The sequence below is a fragment of the Phacochoerus africanus genome, chromosome 3 (assembly GCF_016906955.1).
Source record: "Phacochoerus africanus isolate WHEZ1 chromosome 3, ROS_Pafr_v1, whole genome shotgun sequence".
In the NCBI taxonomy this organism is placed as follows: domain Eukaryota; kingdom Metazoa; phylum Chordata; class Mammalia; order Artiodactyla; family Suidae; genus Phacochoerus; species Phacochoerus africanus.
In genome coordinates this window covers 103980558-104003707 of record NC_062546.1, presented here as the reverse complement: position 1 = coordinate 104003707, position 23150 = coordinate 103980558, and the positions used below count along the sequence as shown (strand labels likewise).

Below are 23150 nucleotides of genomic sequence, written 5' to 3'. Positions count from 1 at the left end.
CTCTAGGAAGCAGGTTCGATCCCTGGCTCAGCACAGTGGGTTATGAATCTGACATTGCTGAAGCTGCGCCTTAGTTCACAACTGCGGCTCATATCTGATCACCATGTGCCACGGGGCAGCCAAAAAAGAAAAATAAAGTCATGAGTGATTGTGTACCTAAGCTATAGGAACTGTTTTCATTGTATAAACGAACTGGCATTCTGCAAAACAATGAAGCAAAAACAGTTGATGATTATGTCTTAGTAAAGACTTGGTATTCTTAAACTCTGAATATTTAATTAAACATTTTAATAAAACTAGATAATACCTGTATCCAACAGATGGAAAGCTAAAAAGAAAATAAATTTGAATATGAAAACCATGAATATGCAATGAAAATCAAGAAAAAGCAAACTCTTTACCAGTAAATGTAAAAAATTATGAAGTGGTCTTAGTATAAGATTACATTCTCTTAAAATAATGCAGCTATCTTAATTTTTTTTTAATTTGTGGAGCTCTACTACTAGTCATGAGGATTACAGATTTCACTTGGAAATGAGCCTGATCCATGTATTTCAGAGTCTGAACTTCATCCTGGCTTCTGGAACATATATCTATGGCTGGAAAAGGAAGGATTCTTGGAGGGAGTTTAAAGGAAACAGAAGTTTGTTTTATACTGAAAGAAGCTAAGATGTACAGTCAGTTGAGAAATGTTTAAATCTCTTAAAATTTAGTACCTATTTATGTTTTGCTACTTTTCATCTCTAAAAAAAATTCACAACTTATTCGAATTAGATAATGATGCTTAGCACAGAGTCTGAGTTAAACCTCGTGCTTGCTGCTGGGTTTGAGGCAACAAGCATAGTTCTCTTCTCTCTCTCTCTCTCTCTTTTTTTTTGTCTTTTGTCTTTTGTCCACACCTGAGGCATATGGAAGTTCCCAGGCTAGGGGTCTAATTGGAACTGTAGCTGCTGGCTTACACCACAGCCACAGTAACGTAGAATCTGAGTCACGTCCAACCTACACCATAGCTCACAGCAACACTGGATTCTTAATCCACTGAGTAAGGTGAGGGGTAGAAGTCACGTCCTCATGGATACCAGTCGGGTTCGTTAACCACTGAGCCACCACGGGAACTCCGCATAGTTCTTTAGAGACAGAACTGGGTCCTCTCAAAGGATGGTTAGTGTTAGCTACATTATGCCTGAGACTGGTGGTGACTGGTGGTAGAGACTGGTGATGGGCACTGCTACATTTGTTACGAGGAGGGAGCCCTTCTATCACCGTAAGACACAGGTGAAAACTAGAAAGATTCTGAGATTCCTGATTCACTACAAAGCCCCCAGATCCAAATGAAAAGGAGGTTAGGAAGCTCTGCTCTTTTTCTGACTCAACTTTGGATGGGGAGGTGGTGTAGTATGGTGGGTGCATGTTTGTGTTCCTCCAAAAGTCCTACGTAGAAACCTAACTTCCATTGTGATGGGAGGAGGCAGTAATAGGGTCATGAGGGCAGAGCCCTGAGGAATGGGCATAGCACCCTGATAAAAGAGGCCTCAGGGAGCTCCCTTACCCCTTCCACCCTATGAGCACAGCAAAGAGACAGATGATTATGAATCAAGAGGCCAGATCTCATCAGACACCAAATCTGCCAGTGCTTTGATCTTGAACTTCTCAGCCTCCAGAACTGTGAGAAGTAAATTTATTTTGTTTATAAGTCGACCAGTCTGTAGCATTTTAACACAGCAGCCTGAATTGACTAGACAATAGCTAAGATAACTTGGGAGCCAGTTTATGTAGCTTTAGGCCTTGGCTCCCTCACTTAACTGAGACCTAAGGCAAATCAATACCTACTGCATAGTCTCGAGTGGAAAGTGCCTGAAACAGTTCGAGGCTCTTGGCAAAAGCAGTACGGAGGTGTTAATTAGCTGTGACTACCACCATCATCATCACCATCACCATCATCATCTGTAGGGTCCCACAGTGGTGTACGTATAGGTTCCTCTTAAGGGTGGAATGTGTGTGCAGTGGGAAGAGGTGAAAGTCCCGATAAATAAACTTACTTATCAATTTCTCAAGGTTTCAAGTATTTGGGGGAAAGAGAAGACAGAAGACTCAAATCATCTATCTTCAACAAACACTGACTGAGTGACAGCACCGTGAACTTCACCCTGAGGGCAGGGATTTGAGGGAGAACAGCTCTGAGATGGAGATCCATGTTCCCCAGCGAGTTTCCAGGGTGTGCCTCTTAGAGTATTGCCCACTTTTGTTCCAAGTGTCAGCTACCCCACCTCTGTCATTACTCTCCATTAGAAAAGTGGCTTTATCTTCCAAACCTCAAACTAAGACACTAGATCTGACAAAAGTGAATGTAGAGGAGTTCCTGCAGTGATGCAGTGGGTTAAGAATCTGACTGCAGCGGCTCAGGTGGCTGTGGAGGCACCAGTTTGATTCCTAGCCCGAGAAATTCCACATGCCATGGGCGCAGCAACAAAATAAAATTTAAAAAAGGATGAGTGTATACATGCAGAATTTAAAATGTGGGAATGTAAGAAGCATGCATTTATTGTCTCATGATGCTTTATGTACTTGAACTATTACGAATTACAACTGGGCTACTTTAGAATGATTAGTGATAGATTCCATTCTATAACCATGATGGCTCTTTCTAACCATTCATGCTCATAGCACCCCTGCTTCCCTCAACCTTCTCTTTTATTTAAAAAGGGGTTCCTATATTCTCCCAACACATCTTATCCAATGTAACTTACAATATTTAAAAAAAGCATTGCATCACCATAAAACTATTCTCTGAACTTAGAAATGCTCACCATGTTGGAACCATCATGCACTTTCTTGCCAATAACTCCAGGGCATAGTGGGTTGCTGATGCTGCAGGCTCTCCCAGTACAGTACCCACAGAGACCGCCAACTCCAACTCATTTCCACGAATCAGGTATGCCATGGCCACCTTACTCAAGGAGAAAACAATTTCTTCAGTTTCACAGATGCTGGGTAAGATCATCACTTCTGCCAAGCTCAGAGGGTAGATAAGGTTGTATTAACCTATAATCAATAATTCTTTTAAAATATTGAGTGTAACAGTTCTGTAAAGTACTGGTGTAAGAGCAATTACCATTTTCAGATGGAAAAGCTGATAAGGGACATACAGCAAATTTTATGAGGTCAGAATTATTATTACTTTTTCGGCTGTGCCTGTGGCATACAAAAGTTCCCACCCAGGGATTGAACCCACGCCACAGTAATGACCTGACCACAGCAGTGACAACGCTGGACCCTTAACCCTCTGAGCCACCAGGAACTCCTATAAGGTGAGAATTTAAGAGTTTCAAACCTTTGCTCATATTTTGGTAATTAATTACAGTCTCTTTGCAATGTCGTCAACATGTCCTTCAGTTTACCAGAAAAAAATGTAAATTCTTAAAGTCTTCCTCAGTAGTGTACAATGATTATCAGTTATCCCTTAAGGCCAAAATATCTAAGAATAGGTGCAAAACACAGTCTGTAGCTTCACTTAAAGGTTTCCTTATTACATTTGTGGGTTAAATGGAAAATACTTTAAAAACATAACTTGTGAAGAATATAGAAAAGTATTTATAAAAACAACTGCTTTCAAAATTCAGGTATTCTGAGTCCAAGTCCAGGTAGTTTTTTCCCCTTTACTGCTTCTCATTTATGATGAAAACTTAAATAAGGTTGTTACAGTATGTATCTTGTGATCAAAATAAATAAATAAAACTTCTCATAGTTTCTGGGGTTTAACTGTGTTTATTAGGCATGTGATCGCTCAGGCCTGGCAAGCATGCAGAACCAGACCTTACACAGAAAATCACCATATTTTTTTCTCTGGAAACACTGTGACATCTTAAGAGCTTTTCACTCAAATGAACCAATTTAAAATGCTGTACCTCGATATTATCTACAGCGAGGTGGCAACACGCTGCCAGGACTGCGCGGCCATCCTGAAAATACCATTCTGCCAGCTCTTTACAGGCTTCCTGCAGGAGTCTAGGAAGAAAAAAGTATGTATTTAATATAGACAAAGGGGAATAATGACGGCTTTAATGACAAGCTAATTAAGGGATAAAACAGGATTCAATTTGATAGACTTAATTTAGGTATAAAGCCTGATTTTGGGGAAAAGCAGGATATCGATGTTTTTTACTAGATGAGCTGATAAGCCACCTCCCCCTGCCCCAATTTTTCTTCTTTTCAGAAGAAAAGCCTGATTTTGAGAATTTCCCATCCAATACTGAATAATTTATTCCTAAGCTCCAGAGGCAGTTAACCCCAGAAAAAAATCATAGGTTGAAATGAAATGCTTCAAAATTTCAGTGGTGACTGGAACAGATCTTTAAAAGATGCCAAGATTAGAAATGGCAGAGAACAGCCGCAAAAGACCAGGAACACAGTAGTCCTAACACACTATTTGCTCAACATTTTCCCAATGTTCTAAAAGTTTAAATATCTTTTTTTTCCCCCTTACACCTGTGGCATGTGGAAGTTCCCAGGCCAGGGATCGAACCTGCACCAGAGCAGCGATCTGAGCTGCTGATGTGACAACACTGGATCCTTAACCAACTAAACCACATAGGAACTCCTAAATATCTTATTTTCAAAGGCAATCATATGAGGAAAGACAAGATGCAGAGGAAGGTCAATTATTAGATTTGAAAAAGATCTAAGGGTGGAAGAATCCAAATTTCCATTTCTTTTAACAGCATAAGGATTTGGATTTCATCTTTAAAATATGTTATTCTTGATGCTTATCCTGGGGTCATGGATCATGAGTGATGTCATCAAGACACTATTGACACTGAGTCTACAGTGAAATATTAATAAGCAAATAAACAGCACATTTTATTTTTACTGCTTCCCCCCCCCCCCCGCAGGTTTGATCAGATTTTAAGGATTTAGGTGCTTTATATGCAATGTCTATACTTAGACGCATTTGCTTTTCTGGAAGCTGTATACAATGTGTGTAGGCTGTATCTACATGCCTGACAATTCCTACTCATCTAGGGACAGACGAGGTGACCAAACAAGACTGTGGTGAGAAATGCAGCTGAGGACATAAGACAGCCAAGGCTTCTGCATACAAAGAAGGATTAACCACTTGGTCCTCAAAAGCTCCTAAAGGGAAACTAGTCACAAAAACTATTGGCTCCAAACAAAGAATGAATCGCTCACTCATTAAAGTCTTCCTTGTAGATATCATCAGAATGTGAAGATCCTTTAGGTGTAGGAACATGGAAGGTTTGCATATTTCCCTCACAGGCGGCCTGGAATTTAATGTAATCTTTAATTAATCTGTAGCTAATTGTTGATAATGGACCAATTTCAGAATATTATTTTGAACAAAGTATACTTAAATCACTTATGATATTTACACTACAATTTGGAGACACACTTAGAATGAAAAAAAAGTGAACTCTATCAACATGAAGCTTCAAGTAAATTGTTACTAGAAAGAGTTGTTCAAAGGCATACAAAGATCAGCAGCATAGAAAAGGTCAGAGTTCAGAGACGCTTGTACATTTAAAGATCTAAAGTAAGTTCAGTGTGAGCAGAGTAAAGATAGAGTGATTGAAATGTCTGAGAATAAAGGCCAGGAGGTGGGCAAAAGCCAAGCCATCTATAACTCTGTCAATCATGTGACTGAGTCAGCTGACACAAACTTCCCCCTAATACGCCTCCCACCACGTGTGCAGCCTGTGTAATTATGTGGTTGTACCTGTGCAACAAGCAGGGCTTCTTTAAGCTGGCCTCTCAACATAAAAAAATTGACTAATTTTTTCACATCACCAATGGCTATGCAGTATGGAATGACATCATCCTTATCTTCCTGGATTAACTGATCTGCTCTCCTGATAAAATAACAACACATTAATTTTTTTTTACCACATACCAAGTTCAAGGTTCTCAGGTGGACAGAGATTTTCTGGAACATCTAAAATTTGCAACAGATTTCACAAAGACTTAGATTTTATAATCATGTCATATATGGACGACAAAATTGCCTCAAATAATAAATATTATAGGAGCTTATTTTCCCTTAGAACACTACATATTTTCATATTTTAAATGTGTTTAACATTTCAGGTCTTAAAATTAATGTAGCTTATCTACTAAAATGAGGAATAAATCTTTCTGAAAATAAGCTGTCACCTAGATGTGTGTGATGGAATATCCACTCTCAATTGGATCAATGCACATTTTGAGCCACAACGGGAACTCCCTAAAGATGGAGAATTTTAAATGGCTTAGTGGACACAATGAATGGCAAGCCTTTCAATGCAAGCAGCCTAAAAATCACTTAAAAGGATAATTCAAAAACAAAAATATTGATAATAGAATGCAGCATATTGTTAGGGCCCCAAGCAAGGTAGTTTAAGGAAAAATAATGTTCCAGGTACGTGAGGGGACAAGGGGATATGATATTGGACATTATGAAGGATATATATGTGTCCGTCTCTACTTCTCTGAATCCAACCCTGTCTGTCTGTCTCTCTGTTTCTCTTTTCCCATTTGAAGTCCCAATGACCAATCTCACCCATTCCACTCTTAGTGTTTAATCTGCTTTACTGAAAACTAATCTGGAATATTTAATTTATGCCAGCATTTGCAATGAACTACATTTCAAGTGGGTGTGGTAGAAACTTTATGTTGTTTTCCCGGCTTGCTGTTAACAGTCTCCAATTCACAGGGTCAATGGGGTTTTCCCCAACAATTTATGTTTTTACCATTTTATCATTTTACCATGTTTGACCCTGATTTCCTGGTTACAGCTGTTTAGAAACAATATCCTCTGTCTGGGCATTTGGAAGTAGGCCTGAGTGACTGCCAATCAATCTAAGTGTCTGGATCCATAAAACATCAACTTAGCTGCAGGGAGATGATTTCCTGGCCACCATGAGAACTAAGGAGCAGAGAAAATCAGGTGCTGGTTTTCAAAGATAAATGAAAGAGAGTGCTTCCTTGGTTGAAACACAATTGCTTTGTGAAATAAATATGCTCTGCTAACTTGACTTTATTAAGGCTTCAGTGGGAGCAATGACATTTACAATTGCATAGTGAGGCTATGTGAACTTTGAATTACTCTGTATTCTTAGAGCTTAGGATAAGGAGCTCACAGTCTGAGAACTGGAACCAGCCTCCTCCTTAACTTATTTTGAGAGAGTAGGTGCTGGGGAGCAGTTTACTTTCCCATGGTCAACTCATTAAATCCTTCTGGTACTCATGCTTCACTCCTGATTGACTTTACTGGTACTTGTGAGTTATAGTTGAATTATTTTTCTAAACCATGGCCCATGAAACAAAAGACAAACTCCTCATATTTAATGTCAGAACAAGGTAATTACTCATTAAAAAGTACTCTATAGTAATTGGTATATAGTGAGCACTAAATATTTGTGAAATGAATGAGTAGAGCAGAATAGAGAACAGTCTTATGTTATGGGTTGAAAGGTGCCCTCTCCCCAAAGAAATGGGGAAAGTCTAACCCGCAGAACCTGTGAATGTGACTTTCTTTGGAAAGGGGGTCTTTGCTGATATAATCAGTTAAAATGGGGTTATAGTGGATGAGAGTAAACTCTAAATCTGATATGACTGGTATCCTTATTAAAATGGGGGAAATTTGGACAGAGGCACGCATGGGGGAAAATAGGGTACAAGAAGACAAGGTAGAGGCTGGTGTGCCAAGGGGTACTGGAAACCACAGAAGCCAGGGGGAAGCATGGACCTGAATCTTTGTCAGATCCTCCAGGAGGAAGCAACTCTGCCTGCTGACAACTTGAGAGTGGATTTCTAGCCTCCAGAACCAGAGGGAGTACATTTCTCTTGTTCTCAGCACTTAGTTTGTGGTCCTTTGTTGTGGCAGCCCCAGGAAACCAATGCACCCCAGAAAAAGACTTGTTTGTTTACTGCGTTCTAGAGCAAGGTCAGCCAGTTAAACTCGTTCAGTGGTCAAACTCTTCCTTATCATCAGCACCTACCTTATATCCATGCAGAGGACATGGCTGGAATGAGTGTCTACAAGGAGAATTTCTGAGATTATTTATAGAATGAATACTTCTCAAATTTTTGGTAACCTTCAAAAACTCTTATGACTTATGTTTCAGTAGCAATCCATTAACTAGTATGTTGACTGATCTGTCATTTCCTATGTCAACATGGGGAAACCTGTCTTCCACCACTGGTTTTATTAACTAACTGTCAGGTCAAATATAAGAACACCAAAATGACTTCTAAGCAATTTGTTCAGTTTATTGTACCAGGAAGTATAAAATTTGGTGGTTGTTAAAAACAATACAAGAGTAAAACATTTCAAAGGCTACAGTAGCATATTTATACATTGATTCTATTTTAACAAAATTAAAACATCTATTTGGATACAGATACTCTGCCTTACCTCTGCATCAACTTCTTCCAGTATTTCACAGAGACCCCTGGGGCAACTGACAAGGCTTTGTCCCACTAGAATGGGAGAAAAGATGAGCAGAAACTTATCCATTGTGATTGTACAGTCAAAGTCTTAGCAGATTTTTTTAAAAAAAAACAACTCATATTTATAATACAAGTGTTTAGAGAGTGGATTTCCTGGGATATTTTTGTATACTATCTCATGCATTCTATAGAGTATAAATATTATCATGTTTTAAAATAGAATAAGATGTATAGATTCTCTGATTTAGCAGGGAAAGTCTGAAACCTATAGAAAAAGAAAGTTTGGTGGAAAGAGAAAGGGATGGGGTGAGGGAGAGAGAAAGGAGATTTAGAGGAAGCCAAATTATATAGTTTGGAAAATACACGAACTCATCTTCCAATATAACACCAGAGTAATCTGGTCTACAATAGTCTATATTCTATGCTCAAAGTAGTGTACACTGAAATTTTTATTTCATTGTTACTTGCATTTAACAAACATGACATTCATTTCTATTTTTATTGTTCCCTACTTATTGTCATAAATTTTATTGTCATTTCTCCCTTTATAATTGATAAACCTGACTTCATGTTTTAAAAATGTAGACAACTATTAAAAGAAGCTCATTGTTCAATTAAGACTGATTGTGGGAGTTCCCGTCGTGGCGCAGTGGTTAACGAATCCGACTAGGAACCATGAGGTTGTGGGTTCGGTCCCTGCCCTTGCTCAGTGGGTTAACGATCCGGCGTTGCTGTGAGCTGTGGTGTAGGTTGCAGACGCGGCTCGGATCCCGCGTTGCTGTGGCTCTGGCGTAGGCCGGTGGCTGCAGCACCGATAGACCCCTAGCCTGGGAACCTCCATATGCCGCAGGAGCGGCCCAAGAAATAGCAACAACAACAACAACAACAACAACAAAAGACAAAAAAAAAAGACTGATTGTGACTGTTATTTGAAAATACCTACTTCACTGTATTCAAGTCTAGAAGAAACAGAGGAGAAAATATTCTGAAATATCAGTACATGAATCAAAACTTTATTTTAACTAAGGCTAAAACAGGAGAGTTCTGCTGCAAGTAGGGCTAGAAAAATGGTAGTTTGAAAATAACAGGTTAAGTATTCAGTAGGAAGTTTTTAATACTATATTACTTATAATCATGTTTTTTTTAGGGGAAATTCATCTTTATTATGGTAGGGACGAATGGAAGAAAGAAGTTGGACTATAGATTAAATTAAGTTTGTAACCACCAAGCTCTTCAAATAAAAACATATGCTGTAAGAAAAGATTAAATGTTTTCCTAATCTCATACTATTAATTTTATAGAAATAGAAACTATTTATAAGGAGATGGTCACGAACAATTGTGACACTCATGTTTCTAAAGGATTGTATATGCACAGTTTTGTTGATCATATGTCCACTGATGAAACTGTATAACAGAGTTATCAGCTCCATAAGAGGATGTCTGATTAAATCATCTTTAATTAAATTGAAATTAAATAGTTTAAAATTATATATACAGAACTCAGAAAGATAAAGAATTACACTGCCCTACAAAATTTATCTATTTATTTTTCCTTCACTTTTGATAGATATTCTTTCTAGCAGTGTCCTGTTAAAAAGGTAACTTTTAAGTCAGACCTTTATTTCTTCATAAGTAAAATTTTTACATTGCTCCTAACTTAAATACATATTTAGTCTGCAATCCCTTTTCAATAACATTTTAAAATGGCACACTTTATTATTTTAGTCAAGCAGTAATTCATTGTTTGTCTCTAATAAATGGGGAAAGACAAAAATGAGTTAAATTTAATTTTGTTATATTTCAATGCAATGTTACTGCTTAGTTTTACTTTATATTAGTCATAAGTATTCTTAATATCATGCTTTGTAATTATAAAATTAATTAACCTAGAGCTTTTAAAAAATTATCAACCATGAAATGAGTCCATGACTTTCTTTTTTTTTTTTGGACAGGTAGTAGAATTTCTGCTGAACTAAAATACACATGCAGAAAAAATGAAAAGCTTAATCAATTTTCACAAACTAAATAGTCTCATAACCAGCTCCCAGATCAAGAAATAGAAGACCCTCCTCTCTTTTGCTTTATTTCAGCCACCAACCACCATCTTGAATGATAATGGGAATGGATTCATCCTAAAGGGGAAAACTCCATTTTGCTGATTCAGTTCTCTGTGAAGATCAGGAGGTCAATGCCTGGTGAGCATCCCTTAACAGCTGATCCTCAAAGGAGAGACCCTTCTTCCTCAGGGCATTGTGGGAATGAATTATGACAAATAGTCATAATAGCGAGGGGAGTCCACTGAGAGCAAATGAGCCAGAAATCAAGGACTCCAGCTTAGGGCAGTGGTTCTCAAAGGGTAGCTTGTGTGAAGATAAAGCTGAGCAGGGGCGGGGCGGGGGTGGGGGGGGGGAACGGCTTCAAGAAGTACCCATGGTTGGGCTCCATCCCCCAGGCTCCTGATTCTGTTGGTTTGGGTTGGAAATGCATGTCTAGGAGTTCCTGGGCTTTGCTGATGCTGTGATCTGGGGGATCTCACTTCAATAAACACTGTTCTGAGGCATACATATGATATCAGATTGGTGGAGAACCAACCAGAACTGGAAAAAGATGGGCTTGATATTTCATATGTAACTAAGACTTAGAATACTGTGTTAAATTCATGAATTTTGCTCTAATAGCCCATTACCTCTCCAAGTTCAACCATCAGTTCACAATATCTCTGAATCTGTCCTAATCTCAAGTATATTTCGGCAGCTTCCTTCAGTCTTTCCTCTTTAGTAGGGACACCAATGCCACCACCAAATTTAGACATCTTGACTGTGGTTAGTTCTTGTGCTTCAGACTGGTTAAAAAGAAAATGAAATTTTCTAAATTTTATTGTACAAGAGCTGGTGATTATAAAAGCACCATACAGACACATATTTTATAAGCACATAGCACTGTAAATTAAATATTTTTTAAATCAATGCTTTTTCTCTATAAAATATAGTGCCTCTTTAAACACAATATTTTGGAGTGGTGGAGAGAAGAGCCTAGATGTGTCTGGTGTGGGTGGGAAGAAGCTAAATTCCATTTTTCTTAAAACTCACCAGAAGTCCAGAGGCCAAAAGGTAGTGAGTGATAAAGTGATATATAACTCGTGAAAAAATATATAAAGGCTTTTAATAAAAATTAAAAGTTACTGGCTCACTCTAATTGGCTTCTATTCGTTCAACAGATAACCATTACAGTTATTACATGTTTAGTCTGTGATCAAAGTACTTCTTAATGAAAATAACTGTTTCTTATCAGCATCAAATCCACATCCCTGGCACAATTCTCTCCATGACCCAACAACTAATTACCCACTGGCATTTTACTAAAAAGAAAAAAAAAAAAAAAAGCCTTTTCTTCTTTCCCGTTCCAGAACTGGTTTGTTGCTGGCATTGCAGTATTGCACATCACTTCATGCATAAGGTAACTAAGTAATAGTTTTGTATTGAAATTCAAACTCTTAAGAGCTAGAATATAATCAGTTTTAATAAAAATATATCCCAAAATAAATCCTAGTAGATCTATGGGGCAAAAATCAGATTGGTCCATACGTACAATCATCTGCTAACAGTGTAAAGCAAAGTATTTCAAGTGTTTTAGAAAATTTCATGAGATTCAACCTATGAAAACCATGGCTACCTCAGTCTGTTTCCAAATAATTTGTACTGTCATGATCACTCAAGACTGATCTCCTCAATATTCACTTATTTCAGTCTACTAACTCTATTTATTTTAAAAATCATTTCATATTTTAATAGTGAAATGGCAAAAAAAATACTTGAGAACATCACATTTGCATACTATACTTACTGTTCTGAATTTAACGAGATGTTTCAAATGCATTATTCCTTTAGAGTAGTTCTGAGGAAGTAAGCTGTCATCTTGCCCTGTGATCACAGCAACTAAGTTCCACAAATTGTCACTGCCCCCTGGAGGCTAAACATTGATACAGAACATCCAAAGATACAACAAGGAATTAAAACCCCGCAGCATTTTGCGTCTTCAAAAACATAATGCAATCACATCTAAATCCAGAAATTAGCAAACTAAGAACTATACTTTATCTTTTTTTGCTTCTGGGTTCCATTTGCTTTCTTTCACTGGGATGACACATGTAAATGTGTGATAATGACAAAAAGTTGTAATAACTCGCTTCGGCTGAAGGGGAAATTTTTCCATTTGGTTCCTTATAATACTTACTGATAAGCATTCTGAAAACCATCTTAGTTTTTTCATGCGAGGATTACCCGTCAGTTTCTCTATTTCCTGTTTAATATCTCTTGACACTTTGCCACACAGCAGGGGAGGCGTGCCGTGTTCTATAGCGCCATCTGGAGGAGAGACGGAACTCAGCAACAAAAGAGAGCTTACAAAATAGCATTAATACAGAAAATCTAATACATGCAAGAGTTTCAGTACCCGTGTTCCCGATAATTTCTTCCCAAGATCTGTCGGCCAGAATATTTATTTGTAAAGGGGTGATTAGAGGTGTTAATGACCAGAGTCTCACTGTAGAGTCACGGGAGCAAGAGGCCATAGTGAAGGGGCGGCTTGGATGGCACGTTAAACCTGATGGAAGAAATAGAGCCATTTACTCAAGTAAGCACTGAAACAGTTTTTATTTATATCACCTAGTAACATTTCCACATAACTTTATTATTGAAGTTATGAAGAAATGTTTTAAATAACACTTTTTTTTTTTTTTCATTTTGGGCCACCCCAAGTCATATATATGGACCTCCTGGGCAAGGCTTCAGATCCGAGCCCCGAATCTGCCACAACACCAGATCTTTAACCCATGTGCCGGGCCTGGGGATCAGACCCGGGTCCCAGCGATCCCAAGATGCGGCGGACCCCCATGTGCCACTGCGGGAACTCCAATAACATTTTTATCTTGTCTGAAAATAATACAAGAATGTAAAAAGATTTTTTTTTACCATATTCAGTAGATATGAATACAAGGTCTAATGATTATTAGAAAGCAGATGGTCCTGGATGAAAATGTGGAAACTAAATTTCATTTGGTTTACCAGCACCAGACTGTAATACTAATGGAATACTCAGTAATCTGTGGGTTAATAGAAAGATGAATGGGTGTTATCCTCACAAGATAAAGACTTGAGGACCTTTCATTTTTGAATGCCCAAAAATGGGATTTTGTCCCATACCAGGGCCCACACTATACTGACTAAAATGTCACTGGGGTAAAGCATATGGATACAAATGATTAGGGTTACTTGCTCAAAATAATCATTTCTGCATTCTTAATTCATCTACTTAATCCCATCAAAGTTTGGGTGCTACAAATGAGAGTAAAGCAATATGCAAAGATAAGAAATCTGGTTTTTCATTTCCAACTCAGTTTTTTTTTTTTTTTGGCTGTGCCTGTGGAATGCACAAGTTCCCAGGGCCAGGGATGAACCCGAGCCCCAGCAGTGACCCTAGTCACAGCAGTGACAACAGCTCATCCTTAACCTGCTGAGCCACTAGGGAACTCCTCCAATTCAATTATATTGAAAAAACTTTATTCAATGTTAAAAAACAAACATTACCCTAAATATCCAAGAACAGAGGTAGAGAAATGACTAAAGTCATATCTAAGTTATTGCTGATTTACTCTTTTATAAGTTCTCTTTGGGGTGATGGTAAGGTAAGGGAGAAAACCAAGCCAAACATGGGTATGTGCGTGTATTTCTCTGTAGAGACAGAAAGACACCACAACATTAACAATAGTTATCTTCTGATAGTTTCTGATGACATTTTCTATCATCTTCTGTGAATTCTGATATTTAAACACTAAGCATTATGCTTTCCAATAAGAAGAATGTTATTTTAAAATGAAACACTGTAAGACTTCAAAAAAATACTGTATTGCTCAGAAATTATAAATGTTAACATAGCGAAATTTAAAAGTACTCAAAAGCACTTTACCATATACATCTGCACCATGATCATACACAGTATCCAAACAAGCTCCTTCTCGAGTGTCCCACACTTTTATAGTATAGTCCCAGCTGCCAGATACTAATAGATATGGGATCTCAGTGTTCCACATCAATCCCCTCACAGGTGCAGTGTGTCCACTCAGAATATTTATGCAAGCATCTTGAGTATAATCCCAGATTCGAACAGAACTGAAAACAGAATATTATGTACGTGATACCATTCATCTTATAATTTATCTAAAGTATTGGCATATTCTTAACGGAGCACAATGATTATTTCTTAGCATATTGAAAAAGCATTTTACATTTTGAGATAGGTCATTATTCTCCTCTTTATATCAAATACAAATTAATAACTAGGCTAGAACCAGCCTATTCCAATACATTTTTTTCCTTTTATTGGTTACTTGCTACTGATACTTAATATATTATTTCACAGATTATATGTTTAAAAAATTGCTTTCTTAACATGAAATGTCCAGAACAGATAAAGCCAAGAAAAAAATACAACTAACACATGATACAATAATTTAGGAGTGCTCAAATTATTTGTAAATCGTGAAAATACAGCATATATGATGATGGATATTATTGAAAAATCAACTCACATTTATGCTTTTATCAATACATGTAAGTACTTCATATTTTTGTCAGTAAAATAAGTTGCTTAGTCAGTCTCATATCAAGTGCAAAACTTTAAATATAGCTGGATTCATGATATCATTTGAATCTATTGATTGTACAAAGTACAAATGTTATTGAAGTAATATTTGAACTCAAAATCAATTTAAGACCTCCAAATACTAACTCTGCTTGGATGATTCATAATCATCTTTTATTAGTCGCAGATCAGCCTGAAAATCCCAAAATATTAATACGACCAAGGTTATATTATACTACAAGGAGACACATCACATATTTTTATTTCTTTACGGCATATCTCTTTCTGCTTTATATACAGAGACTGCTTTCTTCTTTCCCTCTTACGCTAGGACAAGACAATGTGGTTGTCATATACTGCACCTTTTACTTGGAAAAATCAAGATTTTTCTTACCTAAATTTATCCTATATTCAAATAACCCAAACTGTACTATTCAAGACTATCTTGTCTGGATATAAAACATAGACAAGATTCCAGAGACTTTTACAAACCCGGAAAAAAATGTTAAATCACTCTCTAAAATATCTCCTCTTCTTGCTAATATCTGATTATCTTCTTTTATTCTATTCTTAATGGAAACAGAGTAGAGCTGTTTTCCATATGAATATGAGAACATTATTAAAAGGTCTTCTCTATGTTTTATAGAGATTTACTGTTTCAGCCGTTTTCCCCTTTCTCACTAGATCCTTTTCCAATTTTTGTTTCTGTTAACTTTGTTCCTAGTAAGATAGAAATAAGCATCTATAGCAAGTAAAATAAGGAAATAGAAATTATGAATATGATGATAACATACATATGGAAAATTTTCACTTATATTTAAAAATTTTTTAATTTATTTTGTCTTTTTAGGGTCACACCCATGGCATAGGGAGGTTCCCAGGCTAGGGGTCCAATCGGAGATGTAGCCACTGGCCTACACCACAGCCACAGCAACACCAGATCCTTAACCCACTGAGCAAGCCCAGGGATCGAACCTGCATCCTTATGGATACTAGTCAGATTTGTCAACCGCTGAGCCACAACAGGAAATCCTTTTTTTAAAAAAAATTTCACTTACTTTTAGTTGAATGCAATTAGATATTTCTTAACTGCCTACCTGTTAAGTACATGTTTAAAATATTTCCACATGAAAGTTGGATCATTTAACTAACTACAGTTCTAGAAAATTACAAACTTATGATTTCAAGCACCAGAAAATTAGAATCCAGAAATACATACCCATCATCAGAGCCACTGCAAAGAATTCCCTCCCTCAAGGGAGACCACCTAACATGGAACACTTTCTCTGTATGCCCACTAAACACTTTCAGTGGTTGATCAGAGCTGGTAGCCATATAATAGACGCGGACGTTTTTGTCTTCACAGCCAGTGGCTATCATGTCTCTGAAATATCAAGGGCACATTAAAAAGTAAATTGTTGATTTTATTTGTTACTGACAGGTTTTAAATGTACACAGTTCTAATTTCCAAAAGTAGATTTTTTGCTCCCTTAATGAAGTTAGACTAAAAACTTACACAAGTAAAAACATCATTTGCAGAAACTGCTCTAGTACAGAGTTTCCAATGTTCCCTTTTACTCAGCTGAACTTTTATTTTATTTACCTTAGATGAGAGATAATAGGATATTTATTTCTATAAGTTCTTTTTCATAATGTCCAGATTCATAGCTTGACTATTTCTGACTTTTCTATTTTGTAACTATTGGGTCTTAAGAAGGGTCCCTAATGCTGAGTGATTGAGATTTGCTTCATTGATGTCAGGGAAGTTATCAATTACTACATGCCCTGATCACTGGTACATTTTTTTTTGTGCTCTGGGTACAAAGAGCAATGTATCCTCCTGGAACAGTGCTTGAAAAACTCCCCACAAACCAAGGTGTCTCATCCTACACTAAGCAACAGTCCTTATTTTCCAGTTCTCTTGGTGGCTCCCCCAACTTGAGATGCTTAACTGATTGATCCAACAGAATCCCCTGGAAATGTAATACGTGAATCTGATCTTTTAATGATTGTGGCTCATTATTCTCAAGAGAGTGAGATAAGCTAGACAACTATTTGTACCCAAGTGATCAAGCTTGGAACACTGTTCCAAACAGAACTAGAATACTAGGTAGCCCTGTGGAATCACGAACCAGCCAGAACAGTCTCCTGAAAGAACATTAACTCTCTTAACAACAGGCCCTGCGCAAGAAGGAAAGAGGGTAAGTTGCATGTTTGGGACCCAGTGTCATCCAAACATTCCCCAGACTTCAAATTGTTGATTTTTGGTCACATGGGTTATAATCTCTATATTTATCTAAGCTTACATATAGTGTAAAGTGGCATGCCAATCTGTAAACGTGTAGATTACATGCACCTGAGGCCCACTGATAAACAGGCCAATTTCTCTATGTGAGGAAACATATTTTGCATGGTACAAATATTTACATGTATACAGGAGTATACTTTTATGTATATGTATATGTAGATGCATAAACATGAAATCTTGGAAATGAAAAAATAAAACATTAAATTCAGAAGTATCTTATGGGTAAACTGTTATAAGGTCAAGGTGTTTATCATTTATCCTCTAAGATGCTAAGTGGGATATAATTAAATATGGCAATTAGAACACTTAGAAAATATATTTTTTTAAATAAAAGTGACATTTTAAAATGAAATTTATTAGGTAGGTTTGCTAGTGAACATAATAGTTAAGTATAAAGGACTTTTAAACAAAAAAAAAAGCTGTACAACTATGCTATTTATATTTAAATACGGTGATGCATATATGTTGGAATACAAGTACCCAAGGGCAGAGATTTTTGTCCATTTTGCTTTCTGCTATATTCCCAGCACCTTAACAGTGCTTAGAACATAATAGGCACTCAATAAATCTTTATTAAATAATAAATATGTATAAAAAAAACAAAAAAAGCCTTCTTAACAAAGTATTCTACATTAATACCTAATTTTTTTTACCCAACTGGTCAAATTTTTATTAATTCCATAAAACAGAGAAATAAGAATACAGAACTGTTTCATTGATCAGATATAAGGTAATTCTATCCATACATATATTCAACAAATATTTATTAAGCATCTACTTTTTTCAAGGCACAGTGAGGTGTAGCAGCAATGTTTTGCTAAGAATACAGTCCTAAAAATAGGTAACAGTTGCTAATCTTGTAGAGCTTATGGTTTTGGAGGGTAAGGCAGCCAATTTGCAACTAAAACTTAATTGTATTATGGTTAAGTGCTCCCAAGACATAGTAGAGATCGGGGAATTGTACCTAATACAGGGGTTAGGGAAGACTTTTCTGCAGAAGTGGTTTGTGAGCTGAGAGCAGAAGTATAAGGAAATGATCTATATCCAGCTCAGGGGTTGGGGGGTTGTGTGGAGTGGGATGGGAAGCAGAACCCTAGATGAAACCGGAAATAGGAGTGAAAGCCTCCAGGTGAAAATGAGCTGACTGGTTCAAGAAACTGAGGCCAGTACTGGATATCAGGAACCAGAGGAGTAAGTCATGGAAGGAGCTACTTAAGTCCAGAGGAACCAGATTTTGCAGAATTTCCCCTGGAGGGCTGCTAGGACTCTGCATATCACCCTAATATCAACAGGAAACTGTTGAAGGACTTAAGCAGCAGAATGCTGCGCTCATTTCTGTTTTTGAGCACTTGCTCTGCAACACAGAGAGAGGAAGTGGTGATAAAAAGGTGTGAATTGATTTAGAAGACTTTTGCAGAAGCCTCCAAATAAACAAAATGCCATTGGTTTAGTGGCCGAGGGGACAGTTGAAAAAATAATATTTAGATGGAGGAGAGGATAGGGATTGATGGTTGAAATGAAAATGAAAAGTGAGAGATGATAAGGTCTAACAAGGAGATCAAGGATCCAAGGCTTTAGCAGCTTTGCTGTTTGCATTATCAGGCCAGTGAGATGGGAAATACTTTGGAGGAGCTGGTCACAGGCTTTTTTTAGAACCTCAAACAGTGTGTTATAAGTTCTTCTATATTTACTGGAAGCAATATATAGATCCATCATTTTGTATAATATATGATTGGACTCAGAACACAGTGTAATCAGGTTTTACTATTTTAATATGAATATTTTACATCTGTAATATGGAAAAGCGTAAGACAATTCACAGTGTTGTCACACTGTCTAAAGAAAGTTTGAATTTTTAAATACAATTTATATCCCATCCAAGAGAGGGAGACTCTCGGAAGTGCGGTGACTTAAAGGATCCATTTTAGTACAGGTTTGACTTGGATTAATTTTTAAATCTAAGCTGATCTTTACAGGGTAAATACCAGGCTCTTCAGCAGGGGTGACCTTTCAAAATCATTCTAAGTTCCACGTCTTGGGAAATCAACCAATGCCAAGGCATTAGCATAAGGTGGAGGGTAGAGGAAAGTCAGGGGAACAATAGCATTGCACAGATTCCTAAAGGGGTTTAGAGAAAAGGTTACATTTCTCTGGTAGAAGCCACACATAGATTGGACCGATTTCCATATTTTATTAGTTAGTCATAGGCTTTTCCCTAAAGCAGAAGAAAGTTGTTTGAAAGTAGGAAATCAATATTTCCACATTATGTAAAAACCTCGTGGGATAAAAGTAGATGGTTAAAATAAATATGCAATCACAATGCTAGGCAAGAGGACTATTATCTAGAGTGATGAATATTACCTATGGGAAACATTAAGCTTCACTGTTATTCAAAGTCTCTGAAATGTAATTATTACTTCTTTCAGGAAAAAAAAAAACAAAAACTTACTTGTTGTTTTGGCTCCAGTCACAACCAAACACTGCTGCTGGATGTTTGTATTTGTGTAGTACTTTACCATCAATCATTCGAATAACACTGAAATTAAGTATAATATGTTAATAGAACATTTACAACACTCTAAATACATTACTCAAAGGAAGAACGTTAGAATTACATAATTTGAACATAAGTGTTTTAGGATAGAGACCTTGTCTGCCAAAGCACAGGGAATATTCAAAAGTACTTTGTAAATGATTTTACCAAGTATGAGTAAGTATATTTACACCACATAGTATTAATTATAGTAATCCACTTAAACCAATTTAAGGGTGATACATTTTTATTATAAACTATTTTTCATATTTTTAATTGAGAAAAACATAGTTTAATACACATATTTTAAAACATATCCATTAGATTTTTAGCTTCAAAATTTAACAGTTCAAAATTTACAATAACTCATTTATAGTGTTGGTTGCATGCACTAAGTCCAAGACATATAATTTATAACATTTTCGTGGCTTATTCTAAGTAATATAACTAGAAATTCAGAGGACCCTTCCCCCAAAAACAGGTCCCACATACTTTAACTGCAAAAATAAAAGAAGCTCTAATACTCTTCTATAGTATAACCATAATGCAGGAGCCATTCTATATTTCATTAGGAATACAAAACTGTGTACAAAAAATGTACCGCAAAGTTTTAAAAGTCTTTGGAAAAGACCTTGTCTTTAGTCACTGACTGTGGTATTTATCAGATAAGTAATGTGCTGAAAATATATGGTAAAGCTAATTAGACGTCACCTAATCAAAAAACTCTTAGGCACGTCTATGGTATTTTGACATATATCAATTAGCTAATAGTCATTTTCGAGGGGAAGAAAATCACTAATGCTGCTGTTCCTTGATTTTTTTTTTTTTGTCTTTTGTCCTTTTAGGGCCAAACCAGCAGTATATGGAGGTTCCCAGACTAGGGATCTAATGGGAGCTCTGCCGGCCTTTGCCACAGCCACAGCCATGCCAGTTCCAAGCCAGGGTCTGCGACCTACACCACAGCGCTCTCTGCAACGCAGGATCCTTACTGAGAGAGGCAGTGATCGAACTCGCAGCCTCGTGGTTCCTAGTTGGATTCGTTTCAGCTGAGCCACAATGGGAACTCCTGTTCCTGTTCCTTGAAAATTTTAACTCTGGTAAAGACCTTTGGTTTCCATAACCACTGTCTCTTCCATTGAAATTAGAAAGTGAGGAGGTGGAGTTCTCATTGTGGCTCAGCAGTAACAACCCAACCAGTATCCATGAGGACACAGGTTAGAACCCTGGCCTCCTCCAGTGAGTTAAGGATCCGGTGTTGCCATGAGCAGCAGTGCAGGTTGCAGATGCAGCTTGGATCCCTCGTTGCTGTGCCTCTAGTGTAGGCTGACAGCTACAGCGCCTATTCAACCTCTAGCCTGGGAACTTCCTCATGCTGCGGGTGTGGTCCTAAAAAACAAAAAATTTAAAAAATAAATGAGGAGGAGATTGAGCGAGGTATAGCAAAACCTAAGGAGATAGACTTTACTATTTCTCCACAACCACAAGTGTCTATACTATCTGTCAAAGATGACAATACCTACAGTATTGGGTAGCACCATAGGATTAAAAACATATATATACATATTTTATTTTATTTTTTTAACTCAGAGACAATTCTTCCTTTACCTATATTTCTTGGAAATCTACTTTCTCCTGGGACACAACAGAATTAAGAAAGCACTTATTTCTGAAATAGAGGGTCAGAGAAATGAGTCAGCTCCTAAAAATGGGTATTTCCCATAGGCAATACCTTATTCCTTCTTGAAAAGCCTTTTTATCCTTTGTAAAACAATACTGCCTACTGTGAATAAGCTTCTAGAGCATCTGACATCTCTTAAATCACTTGGAAAACTGAAATATCACTTCTGCAAAAATGTAATGAGAATTAGACTCTGAAAAGTCCTTAAAGTTTTTTTTGAGGCATGTCACAGTATTTTAGTTATAACTTGGGTAGTATTTTCATTTAGAAGGCAATTAGTGGTTTGTTTAATTATTTTTTAACATCATTGCATTGTCATTTATTACTGGTATATCACAGCAATATAGTATGTGCTTATATGGGCTTATAAGTAATATTTATGACAGTTGGGAAAGCTGTACAAATGGAATCTCATTGAATATATATATATATATATTTTTTTTTTGTCTTTTCTAGGGCCACTCCCACAGCATATGGAGGTTCCCAGGCTAGGCGTCGAATTGGAGCTGTAGCCACCTGCCTACGCCACAGCCACAGCCACAGCAGTGCGGGATCCGAGCCACATCTGAAACCTACACCACAGCTCATGACAACACCAGATCCTTAACCCACTAAGCAAGGCCAGGGATCGAACCTGCAACCTCATGGTTCCCAGTCAGATTCATTAACCACTGCGCCATGACAGGAACTCCTCATTGAATATTTTAATGTATGTGCTAACATGATACCACTGGTATTAGGAAGTGTATCTTTTATAAAGTGTAATTTCATCTATCAATGTACTTACCAGTAACCATCACCACTGCAGGTTGCTATTCTTTTGGAATCTTTATGACTCCAGGAAATGCAGAATATTCCATTTTTTCCATGCTTCAAAAAATGCAAAACACCTATCAATAAGAAATAATTCACCCCTTTTTTCTCTTATTTATTTACTTCTTCTCGTATTACTTTTCTATTAGGAACTTTGTCTAGATGATGCTAATAGAGACATTTTTATCAACATCAGAAAGCTGAATATATACTTTAAGAATGCGGAAGGCTGTCACACTTAAGAAATAAAACCATTGTTTTAGGACATAAATTGGGTGGTTCTCCTTCCTTTTGGTCAACACTGGTAAAAAGCCAGAATCTGCTTCCTCAGCCATTTGCAGAATTTAGCTCTGCTTAATGTTTTTTTCTGTAAAAGCACATCTGAAGATGAAGATAGTTATCTATATGCTTTCTAACCCAGTGCTACTAAAACTACACTATAAGAAATGCTGCAGGCGTTGTTATTATTGACTGTTCCTCTAAATTTCAAAGTTTTATTTGTACAGAACAAAAAAGAACAGAATTAAGGTTATTATTATTGCAAATCACTCTCTATTTACCTGTTCTCTATATTTATCTATATTCTTGGACTAGGAAAAGATAAAGGGATATAGTCACAGTTGGTATAATGAGAATTTTTAAAAACACAGGAAACATTTTATACATAGGAATATCATTTGTCGACTGGGTCACTGGTGAATAAAGTTGCAATCAATCCATTTCCAAATTGTATTT

General features: G+C 36.9%; 1 protein-coding gene across 9 annotated transcripts in view; it reads right to left on the bottom strand.

Annotated features, from left to right (window-relative positions):
- WDR17 (WD repeat domain 17) overlaps nt 1-23150 on the bottom strand; it is a 104095-nt gene that overhangs the window by 13450 nt on the left and 67495 nt on the right. For 7 of the 9 annotated variants that reach the window (XR_007133973.1, XM_047772284.1, XM_047772277.1 and 4 more), the window contains 14 exons: nt 22390-22472; nt 19841-19927; nt 16303-16467; nt 14409-14611; nt 12897-13046; nt 12678-12808; nt 12288-12413; nt 11131-11286; nt 8408-8472; nt 5732-5864; nt 5188-5279; nt 3906-4005; nt 2808-2947; nt 308-328 (listed from right to left, as the gene is read on the bottom strand). Coding sequence is in view for 8 of the 9 variants with exons in the window: in XM_047772284.1 (XP_047628240.1) it covers nt 308-328; nt 2808-2947; nt 3906-4005; nt 5188-5279; nt 5732-5864; nt 8408-8472; nt 11131-11286; nt 12288-12413; nt 12678-12808; nt 12897-13046; nt 14409-14611; nt 16303-16467; nt 19841-19927; nt 22390-22472 (1652 nt within the window). In the remaining variant the exon portion in view is untranslated. The remainder of the gene's footprint in view (nt 1-307; nt 329-2807; nt 2948-3905; nt 4006-5187; nt 5280-5731; nt 5865-8407; nt 8473-11130; nt 11287-12287; nt 12414-12677; nt 12809-12896; nt 13047-14408; nt 14612-16302; nt 16468-19840; nt 19928-22389; nt 22473-23150) is intronic. The other 2 variants (XM_047772282.1, XM_047772279.1) reach the window with 2 other exon arrangements.